Consider the following 16,753-nt stretch of genomic DNA (forward strand, 5'->3'; position numbering starts at 1 on the left):
GTCGGGTTTCCCCATGTTCAACGGTCATGCCTACCTGCAAGCGACCGATGGTAAGGCGACCAATACCCAACGATAGTTTTCCTTTGCGACAGCGTCATTACCGTCATTCTCTGGTTCATCGTCCTTAGATCAATCAACATTTCTTCATCCTTAAATCCTTAATCCTTAAAAATTCCATCCTTAAAAATTACGCACCGAGCGTAACTGTCTATATCTACAAATTGTTGGAATAAAGTGTATATTGTAACTTGTTAATCCAGTGTTATAATTAGTTCAACCACTTCTATTATCCTAAACGAAATAGGAGATCGATCACTTCGTGACGTCGGTTATATAATCGTAACGGGAATTTACGACTCCTGTAGGCGCGTTTCCTCGCGATCGCGTCTCCCCGCAAACGGTCGAACAATGATTATTTGCAAGTCGTTGCATTAGACACAATTGATCGATAATGTATATATATAGTGTTAGTAATTTTTTTTGTAGTTTGGACTCTGCTATTCTGCTCACAAAAAGAGTCAAATAGTGTTAACATAATGGGTTATAGGCTACATCGATACATCATGAAGGACAAATAGATAACAAATAAGATCATTGTGTCCCAATTACGTTTATTGTAAATGTTAGCTAACATTACTGTCGTTGTTCGGAAGCAGGAATATATTTATAAGATACAAAACCTTTTAGTTTCACAATTTTCAACTTTTTGTTAATTTTATATGAACATCGATTAAACAACCTCAATTTCCGTTTCGTTTTAATTGTGTAAGTTAGAAAGATATTATATATAAATTGGAGTTATGATCACTGATATATTCAAAGCAAGTTACATCGAAAGCAATTTATAAACAATACATCAAGAGATCGAAGGTGTATAAACTAAAATAAATGGTTAAGTAAAAATAGGAATATGAATATAACAAAAAATTCATTTTTTAAGAAAGATCAGTTATTCACTTTATCGTTACAGGGTAATTTATCATTTGTAGTAGAGAGCATCGTCATTCGTCAATGCAGAGGGCATTAACGCTATCTTTTGAAAGTCTCCTGCCTGAACCGCTATGCCATTTTCGTATCATATCCGACGTTATCGCTTCAGTGTAGAAGAAGGCTACAGCGCCAGTGGAGCATTTATCGCAATTGATCTATTATCCGTTGTTTAACAAAGTTTAATTTATTTTTTTCATTATGTGGAATTTTGGTATTGACGAGAGGTTTATCAGAGCTGTAACATATATTTTATACTTAAATATCTGTTCGACCGTTCGCGGAGAGATGCGATCGCGAGGAAGCGCGCCAGTGAGAGTTGTAAATTCCCGTTACGATTAGACAATCGACGCCACGAAATAATCGATTTCGTTTAGGATAATAGAGTTGGTTGAACTGATTATAACATTGAGGTAACGGGTTACAATATGCACTTTATTCCGACAATTTGTAGACATAGATAGTTACGCTCGGTGCGTAATTTTTAAGGATGGAATTTTTAAGGATTAAGGATTTAAGGATGAAGAAATGTTGATTGATCTAAGGACGATGAACCAGAGAATGACGGTAATGACGCTGTCGCAAAGGAAAACTATCGTTGGGTATTGGTCGCCTTACCATCGGTCGCTTGCAGGTAGGCATGACCGTTGAACATGGGGAAACTCGACTTTCCCATCTTTTACCTGATGGAACAATAACCATAAGGAACGTCTCGACTTGAATATATTTTATAACGAATAAGGACCGTAACGGTAAAATGCAAATGTTTAGTTCATTACAGTTCCTTAGTACGGTCCGACTAATTATATTCGCACAGCAAGTGACCGTCTTGACCGAGGGATGGATTCTGATTGATGTAAAGAGTCACCGGACGGAACAGTATTGTTGCATTTTTATCTTTTCAATGATATTATTAAAATTTGTAATTATTATTCTATTAAATTATCCCAAAAGTTTCTTTATGTCATATATTTTATAAGGAAATAATAGGTGCAAGCTTTGTTCTATATTATTTTATCAAATTATATATGATCCATTTTATTATATTACTACAAATACTAAGAACTTAGAACTAATACTTAGAACTTACCAAAGTAGCCAAACTTTACTTACAACACATTACTATAATAAAAAATATGGATACGTATTAGGTAAATAACGGTATCTAACAACTGCAAATAGCATCTAATCACAGAATCGTTATAGCTATGTAACAAACTCTAAATACACTATATCAATCTCCGGTTAAATTAAATTTCATCACTCGAACAGCTCGTTCTGATTCTCGTGTGCTTTGGTGAAAATCGGTCACGGATATTCTCGAGAAGATCCATTTGTTGATCGTTAAAAATGACGCGATACAGCCTTTCAGGGATTCAGGTATTTTCTTGTTTTCGTTAGCCTGATAAGTTACAGCTGGGTCGATTCAGCGAGGCGAAGGAAACCAAGGCAGGCAATAAAAACGAAAGATATGTTTTCGATAATCGCGATATATTCAGGACATCGGTCACCGGATACAAGAGCGAATTGTTTCATGGAATAAGTGCTCGTAATGTTTGAATTTCGCGCCCCTATCTTGCACATCGTGTCGATCGACAATTTAACTAGTTTCACGAATCTACAGCGAACTAGTCACGCGCCTCTATCGGACTGCACGCGAATCGCTTACGTGAGTCGACGCGTTTTCAAACGTTCATCTACAGAATATAGTTCATAGACTGCTTTTCGTAAATATAAATAAACGTCGAGAGAGCAAGTCACACTTGCGCGCGTTTCTCCGTAACAGTCGAATAACATCGAAGAGGAAACGAGACTGAACAGCCTATATTTCAATTATAAATTTAACACAAAATCAGAAGAAATGATTTATTGCGCGTGCTTCCCAAAAGCGAAGATTCGACTTAAAGTAATATTGTCACCGAATGAAAAGGAAAACAGGGCAATTATTAATGGAAATGTGTTAGCCGCAGATAGTACAGATGTCATTTTAAGCTTGAAAGAACGAAGAAAAGAAACAGTTTTAAAAAGCAAAGATAATCGCGTGAGTCGTACGTTTGAACGATGTTTTTCTGGCAAAAAGATGTCGCTTCATGTTCAACGTGGCGATAAAAATGTTGTTCCAAGAACGAACCTTAGATTAAAAGGAGGATCGTAATTCTCGAAATAATTACTCGAAAATCAAATACAACACGATTAGATGTCCTTAAAATTTTCTATATGCTGTACCCCATTCCCCTTAACATCCATAGAAACATGATCTTGATGATGGTTTTGCTCTTCTCGTTGGTTGTAGTCTGCCTGCATTATCGATAAATCGTGTTACGATTTTGTGAGTCAGACTACGTGTACTTAATATATAATTAATAATCGACTTGAGAATACAAAGATGAGAGTAGAGAAGATCAAAAGATTCACATTTTCATTTTTCAAATATATAAAATTACAATTTTATTTGAAACTAATTATACGATTCATTTCACTATTATTGTTTTGGTACTGTGTAACGCTTTCTGAAGTATCGTAAAAATATAAAATTCTATACTTTGCTGCGACTATAACATATCCTGTTCTATATTTTATTTATAATTTCATACTAGACTTTAGTTTTTATTCAAACCAAGTACTATAACGAATCGGTAACATCGCATGCGACACGAAAATGGCATGGGAAGTCAGATGATCCCCAAAACATGGAAAACGAAAAAGCATTGCATGTCACGTCTATTCTGCACCTCGTCGGTGATGCAAGAGTTCTATCTTGTATACTCGTCTGTGGTAATATCATTCTCACCATTACCGACTATATAGCGCGTACACGAGTATGTAAGTACGTACATCGATCACGATGCCACGCCGTTTTCCCTAAGAAAATAAAAAGTAAAACGCTCAAACTCACATTTCCATCGATCATATTTTCCCAATATCCGTACCAAAGTCTCAAAATTGTTTCTCGAAACTGAACAAAATTCCGAAGGCCAAGAAGCTTTCCAAGCCGATCCGAATCTTGCGAGAGAAAAGAAAATGAGAGAAGGAAGAGAAAGAAGAACAATTCTCGCGGTCTTACCTCAGCGCCGATAATAAAACGGAAGCTCGACGGAAAAAGCGGCCGACAGATAGTGGAGGAAGCAAGAGAGATAATCGTCATCGAGGGCATAAAGCGAGGCACAGGGACGAGGAAATGTAGAACAGGAACGTTAAGCGGAATCGCGCGAGCGGTAATCCCAAGCCGAAAGCTCGAACGACGCCAAAGTTAAATATAAATGTCGCGGTAAGCGGCTCCTGGACCGATGAACCAGCGGATCGACTAGTCTCTTCGTGATCTTCGTCGTGGACCGAACTACGAAAAATCGAACCTGATCGATCTCCGTCGATCACGCGCCATATTTACCGCGACTTCGATCTTCGATCATTTCGGCTCAGCTCGTGTTGTTTCGAGACCCGAGATCGTGGAACGCGAGACTCGTGCCGAATGAGAGTTCGAGGAATCGAGATTTGAACGAAAATCGATCGAATATACACGTTCTGATATTATCGGAACCGTCGCGATTACCGTGTGCTTTTTGCCTACTTTGCAGATTTACAATCTTCGCATTGGATTTCGTTGATCGCTCGTGTCTGCGGTGCGACGTCTTTTCGGTATCGTTTTCATTTTTATTAATATTCCATTAATTGGTTTGCACGTTAAAGGGGAAATTAAGAGATTTCGTTGGAATCTTGGATTTAACGTTTTCTTCGGTTTTCTTGTCGAGAAGCTTGACGTAAACGAGGACGATGATCTTCTTTCGTGCGTGCTAATTTAGTGAATTATTTAAAGAATTTCGTTACTCTTGTTCTTTTTGTAGTCAAACTTTCTTGTAAAATATTATCGACTAACGATAAAAAAGAAAGGATTTATACGTAGGAAGAATCGGAAACTTTTCATTTGATTAGTCGTAATCCGAAGGTATGCTGTAATTGCAGATTTTCTCAAAATCCCGGACGAGTTTCATCTAAATCATCGTCATCATCATCAGCTCGCAACATTTAGAGTTTCGCTTTAATCCTATTCTACGCGACACGATGGAAAGTTTCAAGGATTATCGTCGATCGAGGATAACCGGTACGAGCAACCTGTGTCAGGAGCATCGGTTCAGAACGAAAACTATTTCTGTTCGTTAATTCGGCAGTAATCTTATTTTTGGACGCAGCATCCGAGGTCCAGGATCCAGCAAGCTAACATTGTATTATAACTACCACGTCTCTAGCCTTCTACAACTTCCATTAATTTTCGAATATCTCAGCCCGGATTTTCCTCCGCGTATCTTCTTCGTCCACGTTTATTCACTTCGTCGTTTCAATGTCAACTCATCCATCAGATATACGTTCGATCTTTTATGTATTTCACGCGAATCGTGGATAAAATATCAGGCTCTCATCTTTCCTTGACATCATAACTCCGATGTGTATTTTTATCCAGTTTGAAGAAAGAATCCGTGTGCACCTAGCCATCGTACGTACGTACGTACCTATACAGTTTATCGTGGTCGAGTGGTAGGTTTTATAAATAGACCGTCAGTCGATTCCTCCAGCCTCAGTCGATGCTTTATTAAAATCGGTGGAACGAACTCGAACGTATGGTCGTCTGAACGAGCGTCCAACATCCCCCTTGTAATGGCGCTCGTGAACTTTAACAAGAACAAAATGGACGTGTGTCTTTGACCAGGCGCGTTTATTTCTTTTCAGGGGAAACTCGCCACGTTCGATAAATTTCCATCGTGCCTCGTTCGCATTTGTTTTCACAGCGCCGAAAATCGATCCGAGTTTAAAGTAATGCGCTCACCGGTGTAAAAAGAAGCCAGTGTCAAAAGGAGATAGCTAGAATTCTCGAAATTAGGTCACGACCATCATCGTTCCTTTAAGTAGAAAATCTCGAGGCGTTTCTACCGATCGAAACGTGTATCCGACTGGCGGATTAACTGATTTTTCATTTCTCTCGTTTCAAGGTAAACGTAATTTACGTATCGAACGGGATAAATGTTTGATAAACGAAAAGTTAGAATAACACGAGGCGCCATTCCTAACCATGGCGCCATGCACCATGTGTCACGGCAAAGCTAATTGTAGGTGTTAATATTCGCGTCACTTTCTGAAATATCTGACGCAGTCGTTGCAAATATACTTGCCTTGTCGTACGCGTCTGTGGCCAGTGCTCGAATCGTTCTAAAATAGATTTCTGATTATATTTAGTCGGCCTACACTCGATATCCAGCCAAAAACCTTTAGACCTTCGACCCGTACAGCCACGCTGCTCTAACTTCCTTATATTTCGATAATTGACCGACATATGTCTATGATTCTCGTTCGTGTCCTACGTATCGTTTAAGAATCCGTAAACGACCTTGATTCTTCCTTTGCAGATTTTTAACAACGAAAACACGCTAACAAATATTTCGGTAAATTTTTATCTTTTTTATTCGTAAAGACTTTTCATAAAAAAAAGTCTTTGATCTTAGCGCCGTTTCGCTTTAACAAGACGGAGAAGGATTTTCTGCTGTTGAACAAACGCAAGATTACATCGACAGGAAGATAGAACAAAGCGGGGATGATAATGGTCTCGTTTAATTTCATTGTTTCTACTTCGTGCCCCTGTACATTGTGTAATGCCACGCATGGCGCCGCAAGTTGTCTATTACACATTTTTCACGCGCTAACGTGCAGAAGTCAGCGGGTAGGCAGACAATCGAAGCACCTATTTCGAGAGACTTTTGGACCATTGCCCATTCTAATCTGCCTACTCACTGCCACTAGGCGACCCAGAGCTCGTTACACGTCCAAGACACTCCAACTTCCATACGATATCTCTTTAATTCTAATCGATATATCCACAGGATTTAATACATTTTGAAAATATCCTACATAGTTTTTTATAAATTTCACGTATCCTATATCATCTGCTAGATGTTGCGCTCTTTCATAGTTTAGTGTTCTTTGGCTTGAAATAAAATTACGATTCATTTTCTACGTATCGGAGTACTCTTTAAATATTATGTAAAACCATTCTACTATTCTACATTCAATATAGGCAATTCACCATAAATTCTAATTAAGGGAGAACTCGTTAACAGGCTGTGGATATTTATGCAAATGTATATGCTTACACGTAAATGCAGATCAAACGTTTCGAATCATTTTCTCAATTTTACTATCAATTTGAAATTTTGAAATTAATTGGCAATCTTCTTTGCGTCGATGGATTTTTAACGAAAGAGCCTTCTCACGTAACAGTGGTATTAGGTTGTCCGAAAAGTTTCTTTCGTTTTATAAGGAAATAATAGACGCACAATGCTTTTTGTTTTATATTAGTTTATCGAATTATGCACGAACATAATAATAGAAATGGATCGTACGTAATTCGATAAAATAATATGAAACAGAAATTGTCGTTTATCTATTTATGTTTTCGGACAAGCTAATGCAAAAATGACATCTTTCTAAATCCGTAGATTTCATAGCGGTTCCAAGCGTAAGCCAAATAAAAGCTTGCCTCATCCGCTTCGTTCGACAACTAGTACTTTGCTTGTCATACTTCTTATATTTTTGCATATGACGCACATGCTCGGTTTACTCATCCACGAAACATTGTACCGCTTTATAGCGATGCTAGGTGATCGAAGCGCGACACGTGGAGCTTCGAAATAGCCAGAGATGTCGCAGCCGCCGTCGAAACCCCATGGAAAACCCGGACCAGGGGGTAGCTGGACGCCCAGACCGAACGTGTCTGGCCAGTACAGACCTCCTTCTCCTTACAGTCCCACGGGCTCGCCGCATCCTCAGCGAGCTCGAGGACCACCTACTCCGGTTCATCATGCTCATCCTGCGTCGCCCTTGACGTATACTGGAATGAGGCACCCGATGAGCCCAGTGCCGATTGGAATGCCGATTTCTCCTGGAATGTCGCCTGTTTTTGGATCGCCCACAGGATACATACAGTGCCCTAGACCCAGGTGGCCGTCACCGATTCCAGTAGGAAGTCAAGCGCCTAGGCCTTTTATACCGATGCAGGTACGTTGTTTTTCGAAGCGGTGTCACGAGCGATAATAGTATTCCGTATCAAAATCGGTAATTAGGAATCGTGCATGAAGTTTACTGACATTGAAAAGTTTAAATGGAAATTAATAATGAGATTTATCGATGCTGAGAATTTTAGATTGAATTTTGGGATATCGTTAGTGGGATTTATCGTATCGTATGTGAAATTGATCTTCGCTGAATGCTTACTGGGAATTGATAACAGAGTTTATTTCGTGGTACTGAGAATTTGGATGGGAATTGGTTAGGAAATTGATCGTGCAGTATAGAAGGTTTTAGGTGGAATTTAATTCTTGAAAAATTAATAACGGAAAATTTAGCAAATGCATGAATTTTTTATCAAGCTGGTTAACCGATAATATGTAATACCCATGGTAAAGAAATATAATTTCCTTTAGGTATTCAAAATGTTTAGAACCGATCTTGAATTTAGAGCGTAGCAGGGGAAATACTGTTCTTAGTATCTTCGTTACTCTCGTTGGTATTCTGGTTAAATAACTTGCTGCGAGGTAATGCCGAATAACGTACAATCGAGAAGAATCGTGGAAACGTGAGATTCGGTGGAAAGTAAAGCAGCGAGATTTACCGTATTCTTGGATCCATTAGTCATTGGGATAGGCAGTACCGATCAGTTAACATATAGATAGCTGCTAACCGGCTAGTTCTAAACACAGACCATCGTACGAAATTGTCGGCGAAACAGGAAACGTTGCATGTTAAATCATACTGACGGCACGAAACACGTGTCAACTTCCTCGAGAAAGAGAAGTCCGGCATTTCTCGAGGGATCTTAGTCTCGAGAATAGATGTTCTTTCGTGACAGGTGAAATGCCTTTTCTAACTGGTCGTTTGATTTTACAATTTTATCAACTTTTACAACTCATTTAACGAATAAGATTTGCACAAGTTTCAGACGGTTGGTTAATTTTCAACATGTATTTAAATATTGTTACAAAACAAAATTACAACGTGTATCGTTTAAATTTTTATTGTAGACTCGGATGAAAAAGTTGTAAAAATGCCACCTTTACCAATGGCAATTTTCTCAAATTTTGTTTACGCGTCATCTAGTAAATAAATTCTTTTGACTCGTCGATAAAAAAAATCTAATCGTTCGGTCCAATTTTAAACAGACTATCTTGTTCTACAGGGTGTTCTAATATATATGTATATACATTAACGCGAGTGCGATTGTAGTTGCTGGATTTTTTTAATGTGTATCACCATTTGTTTTCGTTACGAATGCTTCTCAAAGAAACATCCAGGCGTGTCGAAGAAGATCCGGGCTGCTTCACAGTGAAAATTCGCCACGTGTACCGTTCGTTTTTCACGCCCACGCGAACGCTCGTCTGACTGGCCGAGGCAACACGACGAAATAGGAACACCTAAATAAAATGTAGGCCGCGGCGAGTTCCAACGACCGGTTTTCTCAAACGCGCGCCAGGTGTGAATGCACCGTTAAATGACAGAATTTACGTATATTTTTTCGATAAAGGTTCGCGAACCTTGTTGTGCACCTCGCTATTGTTTGTTTCGCACGTTCGAGTAGAGAGGATGAGCAGGAAAGATGAACATGGATCGCGTGGCAATACGTGGAAATGGAAGATGATAAAATAACGAGATACACGACTTACATATAATTTAAATTAGGCACTAAAAAAAAGAAAAAAATGTGGTTATTTAAAAGTAATACGTATGGGAATATGTATAGTAGATATACGGCACAACGTATTGTAAAATAATTATGTGGTAATTTATTCGAGGTAGAAAATGATTTTTTCTGAATTCTTCTATTATTTTTTTATCGAACAAGAACAAGGAAAGAGAAAAGAAATGGAAAGGAATAAAAGACGAGGGGAAGAATGGCAAGGTATAGGAAAAAATGAGAAAGTATTGGAAAACTACCCTCGAATTTTTATATTTTATATCTTCCTCTCATTTTGACAATTTGCGACGTTGTTAAGAAAATGTTTAATTTAAAATTGGAACATCTGTTATACAAAATTTTGTTATATCTTATTGGCAATATTCGTAATAAAGTAACGTACATATATTTTCCTCTTCTCATTTATTGGTGCGTTTTAACAGAGTTCGTTGGAAAGTGGCGCAACACCGCCCTTGGTCGGCGCACCACCGGAATACATGATTGGAACATACAGATCCGGTGAATACGAATATGTTGGAGTGCCATTGGATCACTCGCAAACGGAAGAAGAGTCCAGCGGACCCAGTACCGCCGAGATAATAGCTAACCAAAGTCAAGATTACGTGGATGAGAAGCTTGCCGAGTATCAGGCTACGATACAACAGCTTCAAAGTGAGTATTTCTTAGCAACAGTGTACATATTTGCACGTTTTTATGCGGTTCTTAAAACGATAATCCCAAATTTATCTCTTTTCTTGCTTGATAAGTTTATGATAACGATTAAAAATAATAGATTACAAGTAATAATTAGTATTAATCACATAGCTGTGTGTAACCAGTGTATTTTGAAGAATTATGGCGTGAGAAGTTCTTCATTGGACGAGACAGTTTTTATAGAAATTTTATAAACGTCAAGTTTGCTACAAAATATACGAGTGCTAGATTAAGATTAAATGCTTGGGAACACGTGGACGAAAATTCGTTTTTATTGGCAGCTATCTCTAAGAAACGTTACTTCTGTGCAACGTAGCGTTCAAGATAGACATTGACAATGATCTAACGAAAAACCGATGTTCCAATGCCGAATGTTAAGCGATATTTTTGGCAAGCACGAAATCAATGAACATTCCATTGCCAATTGAGAAACTTTATGGATTATTTACTACCATTGAAAAACGCTCGTGGAAAGTGAAATCTATAAAGCTGATTAAGAATTAGCGATAATCCGTGTTTCCTATGATTTTCTCTCATCGCGAATAATATTTATACCGCGGTATAAAAAACTTGTTATTGCGGATCACGCGAAAAACTTGCGGTTCTACGTGTAAATACGATAATTATCAGGAAACCGCTAATTCATTCGAACAATTCCAGTGTTTATTATGGCATCTTGCGCAAATGGAGTCGCGTATACAACGATATGATGCACTATCCTTTTGTGGCTTTTTTTGTTGGATAAGTGCGTGGAACGAGTAAGCGGTAGGTTTTATGAAGTTGGAAATATTCGTTTACACGTGTTATCATTTTTCGTCTGTCCCTAAAACGATTTTAAACTCGAAACACGATGGATACTTTGCCAACGTTTACGAAAGATGCATAAAATTTATGCGCGCGTTGAATATATGAATTTAATGAGTTTCTAAGAAATGTTCGAATAATCACTGCTTAGTTATATCATCGACTGTATCGTTTTTAACCAAGCCACGCTTGTGTCTGGCAATCGATTAAGTTGAGTTACTTAAGCTTACCGCACTGCAGTGCAAAAGAAATGGAAATAGCAGATTAATAAAACGCTGAAATAGCGAAATATTAGAATATTAAATATCGGAGAAATCGACTATCGAATTCGAGATCATCTCAAGAGTCGGTAAGTTTGCACAAAATCTCAACGTCGAAATATCACAAAAATTATTATAATATCATAAACTATCTTAGACGAGTTCTGAGATTTACAAGTTATTAGAATACTATGAGTACTATATACGCGATAAAAATTGCACTGGAACATTGAAAAGCTCAGTTTTAATCTTCTCGAACATGAAATTTCTTTTTAACTCGCTTATTTCGAACCGTGTGCCGGACCTACCGCAAAAAATTGGCAAGAATGCAATTTGCATATGAATCGGTTTGCGTACAAACTCTTTTGGAACGGACTAGATTCATGAAATTCATCGTGCAAAGGTTATGGATCAGTCTTTATTGATCGTTCACGCACAGGTGCCCCTGTATGCGTGTGATCTGCATACTTCTATGTTGAACCGTGTAGGAGGAATAGACGACGATGTCCAGCCTATTTATAAGTGTGACGAAGCACCTGCCGCGGGTCGTTCATGATTGCCACTACTCACATTTTTCTGTCTCGAAATTCAGATCGATAGGAAGATTCGAAAAATCTATCATTTAGCAAATGGTAAATGTCACGATAGAGCAGTACTCCGGATGCTTTGGTCAGAAACGTTTGTTTCGCTGCACTTTGATGATCTGTGAATGAAATCTACACTCTCGTCTTATGTTGGCACGCGATGTTTGCACCGTATTACGTAGCAGTGACGCATTGTATCGGTCTGTTTATCAATTTATTTCAGTTTCGTTCAATTTATTTTGGAATACGTTTACGTTGGTTAAGCAGTGAGTCGATTTTTAATCGTAGCTTCGAATTCTTTCTCGTTTATCTAAGTTTTGAATCGGTACAGATTTTTGGTTCGTCAGCGTACATCTTAATTTTTAGACGATGTTTTCTTGTCCGTAATTTTACGATTGTCGTAAAAAAGTTTACGATTCTGTTCAATTTTCCATGTTTACGTATATAATGGACTATTTTATTCGATTTTATGTACACTAGTGGGTAAGAGGAACGATTTACGGAAAGATCTCCGCAGTAACTTACACTCTGTCAGAGTAATTTCTTCTGAAGCGACCTGTAGTAGGCCATATTAAACGAAGCATATGCGCGGTCTCCTAATTTGTATTCCGACTTGCGTCTAGTTCGTCCATTAGTCAGCGTAGCTATTTTTGAAACAACCTGCGGAACGAAGAAAGTTTATCAACGATCTGTTCTTTGTGTTTACATGTACGCGTTCTCCTATCGAACAGATGTTTGTTTGTTACCGATAAAACGATATAATCTGCCAATACTTGTTGGGAAAGTGTTCGATACACGATTAAATGGTAATCGCAAACGACTCTAGTAATTACGGACACGTGTTTTGAAAAAATGTTCCTCAAATGAAATTGCTCGTTGATACATTGTTTAATAATTGTTTCATAATAAATTAAAACGTTCCGGCTTAACGTAGCCTGTACAACGACTTGAGATACGATATCACTTGGTGATAAGCACGTATTTCAAGCAACAATTAAGCTCAATAGTTTAAACACGAAAAACAATTCCAAACGTCAAGGAAAGAACGAATAATATTGAAAAATTTGGAACGCAAGTATGCGACAGAATTGACGTTTTTACAGCGTCTGCGTTGTATCGAATGGATATAATTGAGATAAAAAAGACGAGGATCGTGCAAACATGTGTCATGAGACGATACGACGAGCTTGTAAAGCATCAGCCAGAGGCTGCGATTCCCGCTGTTTTGTTTATTAGTTACGATTATCACGTGCGTTACGCAACAATGACATGTGGATAACGCGTCGGTGTTTCGTAGAGCAGTATGAACTATCGATAAGACGCGTATTATATTTCTTACGACATTCTACCAACGATATCGCTCGTTCTTTATGCGGTTTTGTCAAATGAACTAGTTCCATGACCAATTAAATTCTCTGAAATCCTATGAATTCTTACGTCGTTTTCTATATATAAACTTTACGACACGTTCATTTCATATCAGTAGATATCATAGATATAATTGTGGATTAATAGAGACAGGAAAGAGAAACCGGTTCGAATCGGACTATCGATAAAACATGTTATTCTCGGTTATAGCGATGTATGTCCTCGAATATTTATTACGTTTCTAATTTCTGTTCTTCCAAGATTTTGATATGGATCGATGACATTGTCGAAGCAATTGGCATCGCGTAGGCGACTCCGTCGATTCCCTTTGGATAAACGTGACTCTCTGGTCGCCGGTAATTCAGCTTCGCTCGTTTATCTGAAAATAAAAAAGGAGTCAATGTAAATTGTCTGTCGCACGCCTCGTCACCGAAGGAAATAGAATCGTGGACCTCTTGTTGCGATTCGTTAATAGCATCGGAGTGCTGCTTCAATGTTTCGCGAACGACACTCACCGATAGTCCCTTGCAAAAGTGCCAACCGCTTCTTGGCAAGTGACAGCACGTACAAAACATCCGCTCGTTATCGATGACCATTAAACCATTTAATTAAACTATTCGTCGACGCGGCGTATCTGAATAATTTAGGTCTTCTTATTAGATTAATTACAAACCTCTTTCCATCCATCGACAGTGAGAACCGAGTACTTGAAACGAGGAACCTTTTTTCATAAAAAGTATAACTAGCTTTTTATAAGAATAGACGTGTAATTAAAATCTCCTTATGCCTTGAGGGACAATCACTGTCTTCCATAAGTTCCCACGGTTACGTCACTTGTCCTTCCTCTTTCTTCGTCGTCGTGCCAATCAAAGATTAAACGTATACCTAGCCTGGTTGTAAATTCTGTTACAAAGTGTTAAAAGCTTTCCGAGAGGAAGAGTAGCTGTCGACGTTGTGAATAGCAATTGTTTCGAAACAGTGGAACCATTGTTTCGAAATACCAAGTGATAGAACTTGGTCCGATTTTGTACAGCGTAGGATGTGAAAGAAAATTGTGTCGTTACCTCGCGTAAATTTGTCTTATATACTTTCATCCACTGAAATTTATAATGTAAATATTCTACACTTTAAAATATTTCAATGTTTTCTCGTTAAAAGTATTTTACTTCGCCATCGACTAGCTTTACAAATTCTTTCAACGTATCTATTAAAACAATCGTAAACGAAGGTTATTAGTAGCACACGTATAAAACGATATTTCACTTTGTCTCATCTTCCTTTTGCTATTATTAAAAGATCACAAATATATTAAAAATATTCTTTAATTGGAGATAATTTCTTAACAGCTGCCCGATACATTTACAACGAAACTTATCAGACAGGACTAGGTCGAATCCCTAACGCAGAAACTTCCTCTTCTTACCTCAAACCACTCGACTTCGTTTCCCACTCTCAGACCTACCGCAATTCCCAGCGGTCGCAATTTTCTCAAGGGGCTCGCCCGATACAAAAATGGAAAAACGTATGCCAATGCGTGTGACACGCGGAATACCGAGGACACCAGGACTCTGTCGAAGAACGCGTTCAAACGGTGGCGCGAGAAGTGACATTTAACTGGCTGCGGAGGAGAAGGACGCAGGATAAAAGCATCGATCGACGTTGGCATCAGGAAGGTTAGACGAGAGAGGGCGAACAACGCGAGAGAGGAAAGGAGGAAGAGGAAGAGAAGTCGGTAGGGCGTCGACGACGACGCGTCGGTTTGTGGCGCATGGGTTCGTGGCATCGTCATGGACCTCGTCATCGTGCGCGATCTCCTCCTCTGGTGGACGTCGCGGCCGTGGCGTCGGTAGAGTCGGTGGTCGTGGTGGATGTCCTCGTGAGCGTGCAATGCGGAACGTAGGCAGGGAGAATGTTACGACTGGGGGTATAGGAGGGCACGGAGGGCACACAGCACGACGAAACGAGGTGGGGACCCGGCGAGAGGTCGGGACCAGCGAGAGGCACCAATATCGAACCGGCGGCCGTGGTGCGCGGCCAGAGTGCATTCCGTGAGCGATAGACGCGTATCGCACATCAGACAGTCGCCGTGAACAGGCAGATATGCGCGCGTGTGTCGTTCTTCGTGTATACGAGGTAACAACAGCTAGGTAACGATCATTTCTAAGTATTATTCGATCCGTTTCGGTAGGACGGAGAAGATCGCGTGGAAAAGAGGAGCGTGGCCACGCGCCACTAGGACAAAACGAAAAAGAAAGAAAGAAAGTAGCGGAAAAGGTGTCACAGTGAGGTTTTTCGCTTTGACCGGCGAGACGACGAAGACGGGAGGCGCAGCGGGTGCTGCCGATGTACATACGTGGTGGTGCGCGTAGCAGGGTGTGGTGTGCGGAGAACAGGTGTCCAGAAGCGCAGCTCGACCGTGAAACGAGCAGAAACCGGAAACGTACGGGGCCGGTGCTCGCACGTCACGATGAATTTTCGGGCTGGCTAGCCCGTAGAGGGAACGTACTCGCATGAACATCATCGGCGAGAAACCTCTTTGAGACACGGTGGTGGTTAGCGAGGTGACGAGTCATGTCACACACACCATCGAAGAGCGCGAGTCCAGCCGGCAGCCGGGGTAGCCCTAGCAGCCCGAGCACGCCACGTGGAGGCCGTCTCCGCGATAGGGTCAACTTCTTCATCGAGCTGTTCGAGGATAAGGAGGCTAGACGAAATGCCGGACAATTTAGATCGCCGACGAATCCCAGACCTTCGTCCGGACCTTCTTCGCGACCATCCTCCAGAGCCAGCGATTCGTCGTTCGAGGAGAGCTTCGAACGATTGGTGGAAGAAGGTGAATTGAACGGTTCGAAGGTGGTCAAATTTGAGAAGATCACGATGCGAAAGAGCGTGAAAGAGATCGGCAGCGGTGTGTCTAGCTCGCAACAACGAGCTTTACTCGCGGAATCGAGCAGAACACCGAGCGAGGAACACGCCCTCGAGGACTCGGCTTATCAGAGTCATAGCCACGGTGCTCCGAATTATGGGAGTAAATCCAGCTCGGTCACGTCGTTCACGAGATTTCCATCCGAAGAGAGTTTGTCGCATAAGAAGGCCAGTAGCCCTCAGCATCATCTGGGTCTGGACGATCGAACGCCGTCCGAGTGGTACGCGGAATATCGTACTCAGAGCTTCCAGAACGTCGCCACCAGGATCGAATATGTGCGCAGTAAGAGCGAGTACGATGCACACATCGCCGAGATTAAAGGTATTCCTTTTTGTTTCTTCGATCCGCTCTTTGTTCTTGCTGACTCCGATCGGGAAAGAGGGTGTTGCCGGTGTTC

At 40.1% G+C, this 16,753-nt stretch overlaps 2 protein-coding genes and 1 long non-coding RNA gene across 16 annotated transcripts in view; 2 read left to right on the forward strand and 1 right to left on the reverse strand.

Moving 5' to 3' along the window:
* Positions 1-4,313: 4,313 nt before the first annotated feature.
* On the forward strand, positions 4,314-10,752 carry LOC117210810 (extensin-like). The gene is made up of 3 exons (XM_033454178.1): positions 4,314-4,623; positions 7,622-8,028; positions 10,144-10,752. Exons 2-3 carry the CDS (start codon positions 7,672-7,674, stop codon positions 10,606-10,608), a joined length of 822 nt encoding a protein of 273 aa, XP_033310069.1. The 5' UTR covers positions 4,314-4,623; positions 7,622-7,671; the 3' UTR covers positions 10,609-10,752.
* Positions 10,753-10,778: 26 nt separating this feature from the next.
* LOC117210814 lies at positions 10,779-14,665 on the reverse strand. Its single transcript, XR_004488160.1, has 3 exons — positions 13,946-14,665; positions 13,668-13,809; positions 10,779-12,722 (listed from the first exon to the last, which is right to left on the reverse strand). It is a non-coding gene; the product is annotated as an uncharacterized LOC117210814 (long non-coding RNA).
* A 677-nt stretch (positions 14,666-15,342) lies between these two features.
* The window catches only part of LOC117210805 (nesprin-1), a 112,153-nt gene continuing 110,742 nt past the window's right edge, over positions 15,343-16,753 (forward strand). For 8 of the 14 annotated variants that reach the window (XM_033454153.1, XM_033454158.1, XM_033454161.1 and 5 more), the window contains exon 1: positions 15,435-16,677. In XM_033454153.1, the coding sequence (XP_033310044.1) occupies positions 16,002-16,677 (676 nt within the window). In that variant the 5' untranslated portion in view covers positions 15,435-16,001. Of the gene's footprint in view, positions 16,678-16,753 lie in introns of all 14 variants that reach the window. The other 6 variants (XM_033454165.1, XM_033454166.1, XM_033454167.1 and 3 more) reach the window with 3 other exon arrangements.

The sequence above is a fragment of the Bombus bifarius genome, unplaced genomic scaffold (genome assembly GCF_011952205.1).
Source record: "Bombus bifarius isolate JDL3187 unplaced genomic scaffold, Bbif_JDL3187 scf7180000008213, whole genome shotgun sequence".
Taxonomy (NCBI): Eukaryota; Metazoa; Arthropoda; class Insecta; order Hymenoptera; family Apidae; genus Bombus; species Bombus bifarius.